At 42.5% G+C, this 15,531-nt stretch overlaps 2 protein-coding genes across 3 annotated transcripts in view; one reads left to right on the top strand and one right to left on the bottom strand.

The window, feature by feature from the left end:
• Nucleotides 1-13,987, top strand: part of zswim8 (zinc finger, SWIM-type containing 8) — a 425,535-nt gene extending 411,548 nt beyond the window's left edge. For both annotated transcript variants that reach the window (XM_070977145.1, XM_070977142.1), the window contains exon 27: nucleotides 13,978-13,987. The gene's annotated coding sequence lies outside the window, so the exon portion shown is untranslated. The remainder of the gene's footprint in view (nucleotides 1-13,977) is intronic.
• Nucleotides 1-15,531, bottom strand: part of piezo1 (piezo type mechanosensitive ion channel component 1 (Er blood group)) — a 308,724-nt gene that overhangs the window by 66,161 nt on the left and 227,032 nt on the right. The window contains exons 31-38 of the mRNA XM_070977141.1: nucleotides 8,724-8,824; nucleotides 6,415-6,553; nucleotides 6,021-6,095; nucleotides 5,290-5,462; nucleotides 5,077-5,186; nucleotides 4,498-4,674; nucleotides 4,083-4,341; nucleotides 768-956 (exon numbers count right to left, since the gene is read on the bottom strand). Of these exons, the coding sequence (XP_070833242.1) occupies nucleotides 768-956; nucleotides 4,083-4,341; nucleotides 4,498-4,674; nucleotides 5,077-5,186; nucleotides 5,290-5,462; nucleotides 6,021-6,095; nucleotides 6,415-6,553; nucleotides 8,724-8,824 (1,223 nt within the window). The remainder of the gene's footprint in view (nucleotides 1-767; nucleotides 957-4,082; nucleotides 4,342-4,497; nucleotides 4,675-5,076; nucleotides 5,187-5,289; nucleotides 5,463-6,020; nucleotides 6,096-6,414; nucleotides 6,554-8,723; nucleotides 8,825-15,531) is intronic.

A 15,531-nucleotide genomic window follows, 5' to 3' on the forward strand; every position in this document is an offset into this window, starting at 1 on the left:
CCAGCATCTCAGCTACTGCTATCAGTTACTGATATCACTTAGTTTATCACTTTAAGCCTGTATAATATTCACTCATCATCCTACAGGGATGTTAAACATACATACATTCTTGTATGTTATACCAATATGTTTTTTCTATGTCTTTCAAGCAATTGATATTCATCTGTTGTATTTTGTGACTTTATTTAACTTTACCTGAGTTTTAATTCATCATATAGCAATATTTGTTGTTGTAGCCTCTCAACAGTGAGGTTATGATAAGCACAGTCTGTATGTCCTATACAGAGGTGCTCTGGATAACAGGGGGAGAGATTTGTCTGTTAGTTGTATGTTACAGGTTCTATAACACTGTTAAAGCTCACAAGAGTATTTTGACCATTCAGATGAGACACACATCAGGTTCAAACACCTACAGCAGCAGCATGGACCAGCACAGCATTGGTGGCTGTCACTTACAAATTAGTGCAATGAAAATGCACCTTGACCAACTCATGAAATTGACAGCTGATAAAACATAAACACTATACTGGAACTCAAAGCCTGTGGGGCTTATGAAATGAATGGTCCTGTTTCACTGGCTGTCTAGAAAGTCACTGTCTAGAGGAAACTTTTTGGCACAAAGCATAACCATAACATTTGCAGGAGTGTAATCTGAAAAGTGGAGTACAGCCAGTTATGCCCTTGTTGTCTTCACCTCGTAGTACAAGTTTAACATTAACGTGACTTACTGGTTGTCAAGTGTGACAATTACTGTAATACTAACTGACCATGAGCAGGGATCTGTGGAAGAACAGAGCCAGCAGCTGAAGAAGATCATATCTGATGTAGTTGTCAGTCTTCTCCAGGCCCAGGATTCGAGGTAGGAAGAAAGGTTTGTCTTCATTCAGAGTCATCTCATATACACTGTTCCAGGGAAAAAATCCAAACTGGAAAAGGTATTTCACTATCACCATCACCTGGAAAGGAGGTGAGCGACAGAGCAGTGTCACTAGTTACATCAGAAAAGAGCACAGAAAAGGAAACAGTACACATGCTGTCCTCCATCCATCATATGTTAGCTTATTGTGACCTGTGTATGGCAGCCGTCTTGGGCTTATTAGTGTAATGCAGTAATTGGAATACTGAGGTGAAAGATTTCAGAATTAGGTTTATTGACAAGTAAGTTTTCACATATGAGAAATTTGCCTCGGTGCTTTGGTGCATAGCAACAAACATAGCAAGTACAAGTACAAAAAAAAGGACAAAAATAAAAAGCAAGCACTGCAATGACAATGAAATATGAAAAACACATAAAAACAATAAAAAAAAAATCTACAATGTGATCATTATTTAAATGAAAGAGTGGCACAGATTTGTGCAGGAATGCAATAGTTAACAGTATGCAGGATAAAAATATTTGAAATGTGCAAGACAGTAATCATTAAAGACATGCATTAATGTAACGCATTGAATCAAATGATGTCAATCTTACATTAACGCAGACGTACAGAATGTCATGTTCGACAGCTGCTCATCAGACTCCTGAAGAAACAAGCTGTTTGTGAAAACCGAAAAATATGAGTGTCATACCAAGTCTGTATCTTTTCTGGGTTTTGTTATTCAGGGATGCAACCCTAAGACTGACCCGAAAAAAGGTGAGGGCAGTGGAGCAGTGGCCGGTCCCAGAGACCCATGGGAAGTTGTAGCAGTTTTTGGGGTTCACTAACATGTGTCGTCCAGGATTACAGTGAGATTGCTGCACCTCTGACTAAGCTAACTTCTTCTTCAGTGAAGCTGGTCAGCTGAGGTGGACAAGACCTTCAATAAATGGAAGGAGCTGTTCACCACGGCTCCAGTGCTGGTACAGCCCGACACAGATAAGCAATTCATTGTGGAGGTGGATGCTTCAGGCATCACTGTGAGGGCTGTTCTGTCTCAAAATGTGGGTTTAAAGCAGAGCAGGAGTCAGAGCATTTAGCTATCAAGCTCCTCTCCTGTGGAACCATCTTCCAGTCTTTGTCCAGGAGGCAGACACTGTCTCTACATTTAAGAGTAGGCTTAAAGCTTTCCTTTTTGATAAAGCTTATAGTTAGGGCTGGCTCAGGCTGGTCCTGGACCAGCCCCTAGTTATGCTGCTATAGGAATAGACTAATCTCTCTGGTGTTCTTCCATGTTGTCCAGTGTGAGGAGTACTCTCGTGATTGTATTTCTGATTAAAGGTGGACTTTATCAGTGTGCCGCCAATGTCTGCTTCTCTTTTTCAGTGCCTGCCAGCCCTGTCTGCGCTTGTGTTTGCCTGCCTGTTCTTCGCTGCCCTTTTGTCTGTTTCCACTCCTTATGAGTGTGCCTTTTGTTCCTCTTGTGTGTGAAAATAAATTATTATTGTTAATTTATCTCTGTCTCTGGTCTGCATATTTGAGTCCTGAAAACTTAGCATGTGTTAAGTGTAACACCAGGAACAAAATCCTGACCCAGGTAACAGTCCATCTAACAAACTCTTTGTGTCCCGATCAGTCCATTCCCAAGTGCTGCAATGGATTCATGCTACCCGTCTTGCTTGCCACTCTGGAGCCAACCGAACCATCTCTCTCCTTCACCGACACTTTTGGTGGCCCACTCTGGAGACAGAGGCACGTGAATATGTCACTGCCTGTGCCATTTGTGCTTGGAGCAAGGCCTCTCACCAAGCCTTGGCTGGAATCCTCCACCCCCTGCCTGTCCCTGGGAGGCCGTGATCCCATATAGCTCTGGACTTTGTAACTTGTTTGCCATCCTCTAAAGGTAACACTGCCAAACTAACCAGAGTTACATAGACATACATGTTTTCAAGGTTGCACATTTCATTGCACTACAGAAGGAGTTCTAACACAACATGTTGTCAGGTTACAAGGCATTCCACGTGACATTGTTCCGACCATGGGCCCCAGTTCACATACTGTAGCACGTATGGAAGACTTTTGCTCAAGCCATGGGGGCTACGGTCAGTCTTACATCTGGTTTTCAAACGGTCAAACTGAGAGAGCTAATCAGGACCTGGAATACATCCTGTGCTGTCTCATCACAGAAAACCCTGCCTGTTGGAGCTCTCTTCTCCCATGGATTGAGTACTTCCAAAACTACCTTGTTTCATCCTCCAGTAGTTTCTCCTCCTTTGAAGTCTCTCTCAGTTACCAACCTCCTCCATTCCCAGCACAGGAATCAGAGATCCTATGCATGCAGCTCTGGATCATGTACAATACATCCGAAAAATATGGAGGGATGCCAGTGCAGCACTCGTGTGCACCCAGTACCTGCAGTACCTGGTGGATTGGGAGGGGTATGGTCCATAGGAGTGCTGGGCCCCTCCCTCATCGAGGAGCTCCACTGTGTCCACCCCGAAAAGCCTACTGGGACACCAGGAGGTGTTTAACAGCAAGTTTCTCTTCTTGTCAAACTGACACTTTGGAACAACTTCACTTTGTCTGTGCTAGCAGCTCTGCAGCTGCAACAAAGCACTTCTTCACAAATTCTCCTTCTGAATGAAGTTTCAGTTTCTTACCTATTAGCTTGCTCACAACAGAACTGAAAACTGCTTGTTTGTTGCACCAAAACTCAAGCAAAGAGTGTTAACTCCAAGTGCATTTGTCATTTGTCAACTCATAACCTTTATTCATTTTACATTTAACAATACATTTACATTACTATTTGATTGAAGAATTATAATAATTATTACAACCGAAACAAAGAGCCGAGAGAGGCTAAAAAGCCCTGTGGAGTCGAGGAAAACTGTCAGTGAAATTTAATTCTTGAAGGGTGAATCACTATGCCCTCTTTTCACATGGTGATAGAAAATTGCATTAGTTCAACTACAAACTAATTCAAACTGATAAAAAAGTTTAAATCTGTTACATTTTGTTTTGACATTTTCTCAGATTTTTTTTTTTTTTTTGACAGAAAGATTTGGACCTGTACTTCTTGATAAGCAACTGCTGCTAACACTGCTGTTTGTAACCACATAATTGTTAACATAAAGAATATTGATTGGTGTACCTTATGTGTGTGCCTGTGGTTGTTTATGGCAAAGAAGCTTCTTAAGATTCTGATGAGTGTCTCTGTGTTCCTACCTCTGTGTAGACTATAGCAGTCATCCAAAACCTCTTGGTTGGTCTTGGAACAGCCATCATAGCCCATAGGAACACCAATATGGGCAGGACCAGTGATATCACAGAGGCACTGACCACGTTGTTTAACACTATTATGAAATAGCAGACTAGCTCTGAGTTAGCTGCCAGTAGGTTGTACATGGCAAAGAGCAGCTTCAGCAGACGGTTTTGGTTGTTATAGAACTCTCTGCTCTGTTCCAGTTCCTCAATGAAGAACTGCCTGCAGAGACAGAACAGAAGGCACATGAATTTTTATTCATTTATCATTGTATTCATTGATAGTTTTTCAATGACCAGAACTATGAAACAAAACACAAGTTGTAACAGACAATAGTTTTCTTTTATACATTCATGACTTCGTGCCTTCATTATCTACCTGTCTCCCAGTAGCTCGCTAGCTGTTCTGGAGTGTCTTTGCTGTTGTTTGGATGAGACTGATACCAGCTCCATGCTGCTGGGTTGGGGTTCTGGACTCAAGAGTTTCCCAGTACTGTTGAGCCTTGGCCTGGGGGTAGACTGGCCTGTTATGCCCCCACTATATACCTCCAGGCAGCTAAGAGTGATTCAAACAAATATACACATACAAATGCATAAAAAGGAAGAAACAGATGAAACACAGATTATGGTACAGGTATGTGTTATTCAGAGCAAAACCATAAATCTAAAGCCCTCTAGCTGCCACCCTATGCAACAGGTGGGTAATACAAACATCACATTATCAGCTATTCCTAGAGCCTTACCAGTAGAGATACTAAATATGTACATTTGTCCTGAGGATATTGCTACATGAAAAGGAAATAAAGTGTCAAAAACAAAGAAGATTTGTTCTTTATGGACATACTCGGTAAATGTCAACACATCAGCACAATAGCATCCATGGTTATAGGAGTGGTGCCACTTATCTGTGGTTGGTAAATAGAAAACACAATTGACAAATGCTCTTTACCATTCTAACCTGTATCTGGTTGAGTTTTCTGCATCAGTCTCATCCAGTGAGGTCTCCAGTGTGGGACTCTCACTGCCCTGAGACACCCGGTCATCTGTGAAGTCTGCAGTTGTATGATGCTGCCAATCAAAGGAAGACAGACAAAATGTAGATATTGTTTGTGCTCAGTGTTCAATTCCAGAGGCCGAATTTGTTTAACAAAAATGTCTGTGTTGTGTTTACCTGTTGTATCCTGTGTATGATGAAGTACCGTTCATTGCACAGAACAGTAGATGTCTCTCTGTACTGTTTGGTCAGCAGGTTGAGCCACTGAGTCAGTCCATCCACCATGGCCAGAACTATGGCCCATAAGAAGTGCAGGATATCCAAGATCCTCTGAACCATCTCACCATGACCTGCAGCAAACAGAGAAATGGGGGAGGACAGAATAACAGGTGATAAAGTGGAATTTAGCAGGTTTCTGAGAAATCTTCATCTCTGGTTACATTATTTTCTATCAATTGGAAAGATTGTGGATACAGTGACTTCTGAGGCTATTTGTGAATTTAGGTACAGGAATTACAAGGAGAGCAGTTTGCACCTTATTCTCACATTTCTACTAGTTGTGTGTTGTAAATCGTGTATTATAATGACAGCAGTAATTTAGGCCTGCGGTGTGTACTGTTATCTGTGTACCATTTGATAAACATTGCTATCCCAGTCCAATTAAGTTGAGAATCTGAGCCAATCAGCTCAGTCTGAAGACTTAATGGACTGGCGTTATGAACTGAATAAGACTGTGTATAGCTTTTTAGTGTTGTTAAAACCTCATTTCCAGACCACACAACCAATGTACTGAAAGTATTTGTAAGTTACTCTTAAGAGAAAGGGAATCATTCACAACACATTGTAGTGTAGTGGACACAGCAGCATAATGAGAGGCTGAGGAAGCAAGACCTTGAATGTAAACCTACCAGACTCCTGTTCCTCTGGCTCCTCTACCTCCTCCTGGGTGACAAAGTCCTCAAACATACCATTGTCCCCACAACCTAACCCCCCTCAAACACACACGCACAAACAAAATACACATTAGTATGTCTGTCTGTGTACGACTCATCTTGGATCATGTTGACTGTGGTCATTAATTCATGCTTCAACTGCAAAATAAGTTTTGAATCATTTACTGATGCAGCCTGTGAGAGAACTGAGACTACTTTTCTTCCTTCATCATCGTATATTTTACAAATCATTGCCACACATCACGCATAAATGTAGACTTAGGCCAATCAGTCATTTTCAAAGGGCAGACAATGTCTTAGCATTTCTCTGGCATCCCTGATAGTAAAAAAGGACACAAGAATATTTAACCTATCACAGAGGAAGGCTCCTGGTGTGAATTCACTATTCCATCTCTCTCCTTTCTCTCGATCCTCCTCACGTGTCGCTGGCGTCCCTGACGTTCTCTCAAAGCCGTTTTCACACTTGTCACCCACGCTTGGTATGCCAACTAAAAGGAAGAAAACAAGAATCAACAATAAAATAAACATATGTAAATTAGAGATTAAACATTGGGCATTAACAGTAGTAACACATTTTAATTAGGGCTGTCAGTTTAACGCGTTAATTAGATTCATTAATTATGCTGCAAATTAACGCGCTATAAAAATTAACGCAATTAATCATGAGTGGCAAGTCAATGCGCAAACATTTTAAATTTGGCCCTTTGAGTGACCCGTAGGCTGCAGTGGCAGGTCACATCCTACCTGCGCCACTAGTCAAAAGCAGGGTGACAACAGACATGGATGCGACACCGGAGAGCGAGGCAAGCCTACTTGGACCTTTGAACGGCAAGTTTATTTATAAAAAGAACAAAGACGGGACTATTAACAAGAACGCAGTGATTTGTACCTTGTGTAAAAAAGAGTTTTCCTATCACCGTAGCAGCTCCAGCCTGAATTATCATTTAAACGCTAAACATGTAGTTGCTGCTAGTGCCGCTAGTGCTACCGTGAGCTCACTCCGCCAACCCACACTTGCTAAGTTAGGAAAACGAATGAGCAAAGCCACGACAGAAAAACTGACAAACTCAATCGCAGAGTGGGTTGCTGCTGATTGCAGGCCGATTTCAGTCTAAAAGAGGCGTTTCAGATAGCGTCATCTGACTCTAATTTCCAGCTACCGTCGAGAACTACAGTGATGAAAAGAATTCACCAGCTGTAATGTGAATGTCAGTGAATTGTAATGTCCTAGAATTCAAGTTCTTTATTTGGGGACCTTTAGCAGATATGAGATTAAAATGCGATTAATTAGATTAATTAATTACAAATCCTGTAATTAATTAGATTCATTTTTTAATTGCCTGACAGCACTATTTTTTTTTTTTTTTATGGGAATCTTGCATATATTGATATATATATCATCATGCATGCCGAGTTACAGTTTACCCACCAGCTATGTTGTGCAGTTTATGGACAGAGAGACTACAGCATGACCAGAGACAGTCCAGTCTCAGGAGTCAAATGTCCACCATATCAGATTATAAACAAATGACTGATATTGTACATTGCTTATAGTTGCTGTCATTATATTAAAATTAGTGCTGTCAGGCGTTTAAAAAAATGAATCTAATTAATTACAGGATTTGTAATTAATTAATCTAATTAATCGCATTTTAATCTCATATCTGCTAAAGGTCCCCAAATAAAGAATTTGAATTCTAGGACATTACAATTCACTGACATTCACATTACAGCTGGTGAATTCTTTTCATCACTGTAGTTCTCGACGGTAGCTGGAAATTAGAGTCAGATGACGCTATCTGAAACGCCTCTTTTAGGCCCTCGTCTTCCACGACTGAAATCGGCCTGCAATCAGCAGCAACCCACTCTGCGATTGAGTTTGTCAGTTTTTCTGTCGTGGCTTTGCTCATTCGTTTTCCTAACTTAGCAAGTGTGGGTTGGCGGAGTGAGCTCACGGTAGCACTAGCGGCACTAGCAGCAACTACATGTTTAGCGTTTAAATGATAATTCAGGCTGGAGCTGCTACGGTGATAGGAAAATTCTTTTTTACACAAGGTACAAATCACTGCGTTCTTGTTAATAGTCCCGTCTTTGTTCTTTTTATAAATAAACTTGCCGTTCGAAGGTCCAAGTAGGCTTGCCTCGCTCTCCGGTGTCGCATCCATGTCTGTTGTCACCCTGCTTTTGACTAGTGGCGCAGGTAGGATGTGACCTGCCACTGCAGCCTACGGGTCACCCAAAGGGCCAAATTTAAAATGTTTGCGCATTGACTTGCCACTCATGATTAATTGCGTAAATTTTTATAGCGCGTTAATTTGCAGCGTAATTAATGAATCTAATTAACGTGTTAAACTGACAGCCCTAATAAAAATGTTAAGTGTTACTACACACACACTGCACCTGCCCCTACTGCTGTCTCATTATTCCAATGATGTTCATTCTTGTTTCAGATATTTTATTTTTGTATTTCCTTTTTACCTTTAGTTTGTCAATATGTTTTTAGTTTGTATGGCTGACCTCTTCAGGAGTAAATCTTTGTTTATTTATTTTTATTTTATATATTTTATCGTGTGTTTGTGTGTGTGTGTGTGTGTGTGTGTGTGTGTGTGTGTGTGTGTGTGTGTGTGTGTGTGTGTGTGTATCAGTTGTGTGTCTGACCTGACAGGCAGTCTGTTTCTGAGGCTTCTGTTCTTCAGAGTGTAGCTCCTCTTCATCCTCACTGTCTGATTCAAATAAGTAGTACTCCCCTGAGTGGAGCACTGTCAGTAGAAGAGGCAAATTACATTTTCTTTCTTTTATCTCCCTATATGGAGATTGAAATTTCCAATTTATCTATATAGCACATTTCATACAATGCAAGCTCAATATGCTTAAGACACAACACATATGAACAAAATCAAACACCACATGAATACATATTTAAATACTTATAAAGGAAAGCCTAAAGGAAGGAAAAATTACATCACATACTTACCCAAAGAAAGAGAAAGCGTGAGAGTGAGAAAGAAAGGGAGATGAAGAGACAGACAGGGTAGGCACTGGCCAGCTGTAGGCCTGAGAGAACAGGTAGGTTTTAAATTTGCTTTTAAAAGACAGCACAGTTGTGGTACATCTTATATTGACAGGCAGTTTGTTTGAGAGATTGGGTCCATAGTAATTGAGAGCACTGTCTGATCAGTGTCTAATGATCTGACAGTTCTGGAGGATTTGCAAGCAGTGAACACTTATAATTCTGCATTTCATCTGACGCTAGCGGAGTGATTTAAGCATAGTAATATGTTCAGTTTATCTTGTCTCAATATTCTGGTTGCAGCATTTTGAAAGAGGTGGAGCTGTCCCTCATCTTTTTGGGAAGCTCTACAAAAAGGGCATTACAGTAATCTAGCCTTGAGGAGATGAATGTATGAACCAGTTTTTCAGCAACTGACTGAGACTGAGATAGATTTAGAATTTAGAGTACTTTTTAGGTCATAAAATGTTGTCCCAGCTACACTTGTAATGTGACTTATCAGGTTCAGTTATAAATCTTAGATTTCTAACCTGCTCACTGGGTTTCAGAGACAGCAGATTGGAGTAAATCTCAGTCTTGTCAGTTGTTTAACTGCAGAAAGTTTTGGGTCATCCAGTGTCTAATGTCACTGATGCAGTTGACAAGGTCATTTAGCTGAGGTTATCAAGTGAAAGGGAAATACACAATTGTGTATCAACTGCATATGAATGGTAAGAGATATTGTGCTTCTGTATGATGGAATCAAGTGGCAGCATATATAAATTGAACAGTACAAACAGTACAAGGAATGTTGAAAGAGCCAGATTTAAACTTGTCATGAGACACAGAATGTCCTGCCTGTTAGGGGGTAAGAGGGTCACTTAATGACAGAGCCAGAGTAATGCTAAAATTGAGGGTTTGCTTGAAGCACTGTTGATCTTTACATGATTAAATACTTTTTATGAGAGCTGTTTCTGTTCGGTTGGCTCTGAAACTGGATTGATATACATTGTACATATTGTGGAGTAATGAGCAACTACCCAGCTGTTTATAGACTTTTCTTTTTCAGCATTTTACTAAGAAAAGAAATGTTGCTGATTGTTCTGTCACTTGGATAGGTTTAAGTTGTTGTTTCTTAGTATTGGTGTAATAATAGCATTCTTGGAGGAGGAGGGGATGACACCTGATTAAAAAGATCTGTTTACAATAGTCAATACATCATGTGAAAGAAAGTGGAATACACGTTTCAAAAATGTTGTGGGAACTGGGTCAATGGCACAGGTGGAGGAGCTTAGTTGCTGTATTGCCTCTTGTATATCATTAGAGGTATTAGGTAAAAATTTCTACATTGTGCCCATGGTGGTATGACAGTGCAGGGGCAGAGTAAGGCCACATCCATTCAAATGCAATATTGTTCGATTTTTTTGGAGTATCAGAAACTTTTCCTTGAAAGAATAACACTTGACCTGCAAGAGGAGTTCCAGAGGAATTTATTTTTGGGGTTTAGCAGTTTCTCAGTAGTGGAGAATAGAAGTTTGTCATTGTTTTGGTTATCATACATTAACTGAAAAATTCTGTCTAGAAAGTTTCTTCTCTATATTAAAGCTTCTAAATGTAGTTTTGAAGATTTGAAATGAACCACCAGTTTGGTCTTCTGCGACTAAGACTTTCCTTGGCATTATTATTCTTACTCCATCCCCCAAGGAGATTTTGGTGTTACAGATACATTGAGTGAGAGTCCAAATTCACAATGTTCAGATAACTGTTTCAGCACAGCTACAAACTGTGATTCACCTTCAGATTCACCTTCCTCCTGGTTCCTCTTATGAAATCTGAACCTCTCTGCAATAATCAATGGCTTGGGAGAGTAGTGATTTCTTAATATTGACACAATTTCATCATAGGACTTGTTTCCTGGCTTGCCAGGTTGCAATAGACTGTGCAGTAGGTTGTATATTTTTCCTCCCATAACACTTATGGGATGTTGTAGTTGATACTACGACATCCTCTTCAATCTTGTTAGCGAGCACAAAATACTCAAATCTCTCAGTGTATGAACTCGATTGTTCTGTGTTTTCTTCAAATGGGTCAATATTTCCAACTAGTCCAGTAATTTTAAAGCAATACTTACTATTTCCTTCTGATTTTAACAATTCTTCTTCTCTTAAGTGCTTATTTAAGTTTATTTTTATTTCTTCGTGGTCCTGTTGCAACTTTTCCTCCTTTTTTTGCAGTCTCCTTTCCACCGTGGAGAGTCCTCCTTCTCCCCCCCACAGCAACGCTGGCCCGTCAGTGCCACGTCATCCACACTGCAGGCAGCAGACGCTGTTGTCTAGCAGTGACGTCGTGCTACTCACACGCGACAAAATACTTGGAAAAACTCGGACACCACAACGAGACAAAGAAGAGTTGCACGTGGCAGGTGTACTTTACTATTTAGCTTCAACTAAGGACTGATGACAATGACGTCAACACAACACAAGGGGGGTGTGATTATATGTTAAAGGGATAAACTCCAGGTGTCAATACACAACACTTCCGATGCTGTGCCATTGGTGTGTGAGTGTGTTAATGCTCGTGATGAGCAGATGGCCTGGCCACCATTGTATGAATGTGTGTATGAATGGGTGAATGCAAGCTTATGTTGTTAAAGTGCTTTGAGTGGTCGTCAGACTAGAGAAGCACTATATGAATACAGTCCATTCACCATTTTCCATTAGGTCAAAGCTAAAATCAACTGTGCAATACAGTTTTTTGCTAGTGACACCTCGGCCACTATCCAAGATATAGAAGACAAATATATTGAGATCCTTGCTAAAGAACCGGACATTACCAAAGTCATTGTACATATAGGCATGAATGGCAACTGTAAGGAGAAGTCTGAACAGTTGAAAAGTGACTGTGCACATATTCCACTCACTAAAGAGACTGGTGAGGCGGCTGTGGAGTTGGGTACTTCAGCTGGCAGTCTACACTGCCCTCAGTGTCAATTTGAATCTTTTCTGGGAACGTAAGCAGTCATTTAGACATGATGGAATACATCCTAACTGTCTGGGGACAAAGCTACTTTCTCCTCATGTGTTGCCCACCTGTGAGCTCCTCTTTTGGACAGTCAAGACAACTCTTCGATGGCTACTCCTTCCAACCAGTCCCACCACTATTGATGTCCCATTGGTCCAAGTGCCAGTCAAATAGATTAGATTAGATTCAACTTTATTGTCACTGTCAGAGTGTGACACAGATACAACAAAATGAGGTTTAGCATTTTAACAGTCATAATATCCAGAGCATAAATATATACAGGTAGTGCAATTGGCATGAGGTATAAAAAGTATGAGGTGTGTGCAGGTAGTGTAAGTAATTTAGTGCAAGTAATTTCTGTAAAACTACAAAACATGTGCAACACGGTATGTAAACAATTGACTTGTGCAGCAGATAGTAAGTAGTGATGTGTCGGTCATGAACGAAACGGCTCTTAGAGCCGCCTCTTTGAAGTGAGCGATCAGAGCAGGAGCCGCTTTCGTTTATTTTTGTTTTTTTCTAAACTTTTTTTCCAGTTCAAGCCGCATGTAATTGGTGCATGACATGTGGTGGCTTCTGTGTGTATGCACTGAGCAGGATGGGAAGGGGCGGGGGTTACAGATACAGTGCACATGCAAACACACACAAACACGGAGAGCCACGACAGAGAAAAATGCTGGAAAGGTGGGAAAATGAGTGACCACAGGAAATGCAGTAAAATTTGATGTAAAGTATGTTTCGTACATTAGCAGTTAATTTTACACATAATTTTACATTATTTTGGTGATAATTTAAGCAACAAAAAATCTGAGAAGTCACTTGTGAGCCGAAAGAGCCGGCTCTTTTAAGAGAGATGGGGGACAAATTTCAACAGGGTACCAGCTCCGGGGAAGAAGCTGAAGTAGTGTAGTTCCTGTGCCTGCTGGTACAGGAATGGAGGCTCCTAAAACTCCTACCAGATGGCAGGGGGAACAAACAGTCCATGGTTGGAGTGGGAGCTGTCTCTGCTGATGCTGCGTGGCCTTCTTAGACACCGCTTGCGCTGGATGTCCTCGATAGCAGTTAGCTGGGCATCAGTGATGTATTGGGCGGTTTTCACCACCCGTTGCAGGGCCTTCTGCTCAGAGGCTGTGCAGCTGCCGTACCGGATGCTCTTGATGGTGCAGCCGTAGAAGTTAACTCAGATTTGACAAGCCAGGTTAACTTTCTTCAGTCTCCTCAGAAAGTAGAGGCACTGTTAAGCATTCTTTATCAGGGCGGAGGAGATGAGGGTCCAGGAGAAGTCCTCAGAGATGTGGAAGCCCAGGAACTTCAAGCTGGAGATGCCTTCAAACTCAGTCCCGTCGATGTGAATGGAGGCGTGACAGGCTTTAGTTTTCCTGTAGTTCACAATGAGCTCCTAGGTCTTCTTGGTATTGAGGGTCAGGTTGTTGTCAGCGCACCACATCACCAGCAGCTGAACCTCATCCGTGTAGGCTGACTTGTCGTTGTTGTTAATCAGGCCTATCACCCTAGTGTCATCTGCGAACTTGATGATGGAGTTGGAGTCATGCACAGGCACACAGTCTTGGGTGAAGAGAGAGGAGAGGAGAAGGCTCAGCACACAGCCCTGTGGGATGCTGGTGTTCAGGTTCAGGGTGGCAGAGGTGTGGTCGTCTAACCTGACAGACTGGGGTGTGTTGGTCTGTAAGTCCAGGGTCCAGTTGCAGAGGGAAGTGCTGATGCCGAGGTCACTGAGTTTGTTGACCAGCTTGGATGTGTTGAATGCTGGGCTGAAGTCGATGAACAGCATCCTTGCATAGGTGTTGTTGTTATTCAGGTGCATCAGGGTAGAGTCCAGTGCCATGAAGATGGCATCCTCCGTCGACCTGTTTGGTTGGTAGGCATGTTGATGGGGTCCAGTGCAGGGGGACAGCAGCATTTAAGGCAAAGACCAGCCTCTCAAAGCACTTGGGGGTGACAATGAGGGTGAGTCCGATGGGGCAGAAGTCATTTAGGCCCACTGCAGCTGACGTTCACCCGGCTAGGTGCAGAATGCATGTCGCAGTTGCTCCTGTTTCATTTTCTTAGTTTTACAATTCTTTTACTCTATTCTTTATCATTGGTATCTGCAACTTTATGACCGTCATTTTGAAGCTGTACCCTCTCTAAACATGCTGGCTGAGAGAGTTCTGGTTTGTTTTTTTCATAATCTCATTGGCACAGCACCGATGTGCAGCGCATTGTTTACGCCAGGGATCAGCTGATCGCGCTGAGGCCGGCCGGCTTGTCGGCCAGAACAACAGAGATCCCCGCTGAAATCTGGAGAAAAACACAAAGAGGATGCAGGGGAGGACAGAAACAGCGGAGGAAAAGGGCTGGGTCGAGACAACAGAGGCTTATCAAGAAGAGGAGATATAAGCCGTGTCTCCCCTCTCTCATCATGGGCAACGTGAGGTCACTAGCATACAAGGCGGACGAGATAACAGCACTCGCCAGGAGTCAAAGGGAGTACCAGGAGTGCAGTCTGATTTGTTTTTCAGAAACATGGCTGCATCAGGACGTACCCAATGACAACGTCTCCAATCCTGTTCGGGCAGGACATTGACAGGCTCACAGAGTGCATCACGGACTATATCACTTTCTGTGTGGACTCCACTGTCCCAGCCAGGACTGTCCATTGTTATCCAAACAACAAACCGCGGGTAACAAAGGAAATCAAAGACATCCTCAATCAGAAGAAGAGGGCTTTCAGAACTGGTAACAGGGAGGAGGTGAGAATGATACAGAAGGAACTGAAGGTGAAAATCAAGGAGGCTAAGGAGAAATACAGGAGGAAGCTGGAGTGGAAACTCCAGCAGAACAATTTGAGAGAGGTCTGGAGTGGTATGAGGACCATCACTAGCTTTGGGACAAGCAGCAGAGGAGTTGAAGGCGCGTTGACAAGGAAAATGAACTGAATCTGTTTTTTAATAGATTTGACACTTCAGGCCTGGCTCATCCTCCCTTTGACTCCTCTGCTGTCCGTCCTGGACGACCATCATCACCCACTCCCCTCTCCCCCCCTCCCTCTCCTCCTCCTTCTCCTTCTCCTCCTTCTCACCCACCCCCCCATCTAGTCCTCACCAACCAGATGACTACACCACACCTTCCCCACCTGTCACTTCCACAGTGTGCTTCACTGCTGACCAGGTGAAAAGAGAGCTGATGAAACTTCACTCAAACAAGGCTCCAGGCCCTCATGGTGTCAGCCCCAGGGTGCTCAAAGCCCCCCCCCCCCCCCCCCCCCCCCCCCCCGCTGTGTGGAGTTAATCAGCATGTCTTTAGCTTGAGCCTAAGTCTCCAGAGGGTCTCCATGCTGTGGAAGACGTTGTGCCTCGTTCCTGTGCCAAAGACATCACGGCCCAGGGCCTCAAAGGACTACAGACCTGTGGCACTGACCTCCCACATTATGAAGACACTGGAGAGACTCCTCCT

The sequence above is a fragment of the Chaetodon trifascialis genome, chromosome 13, assembly GCF_039877785.1.
Source record: "Chaetodon trifascialis isolate fChaTrf1 chromosome 13, fChaTrf1.hap1, whole genome shotgun sequence".
Taxonomy (NCBI): Eukaryota; Metazoa; Chordata; class Actinopteri; order Chaetodontiformes; family Chaetodontidae; genus Chaetodon; species Chaetodon trifascialis.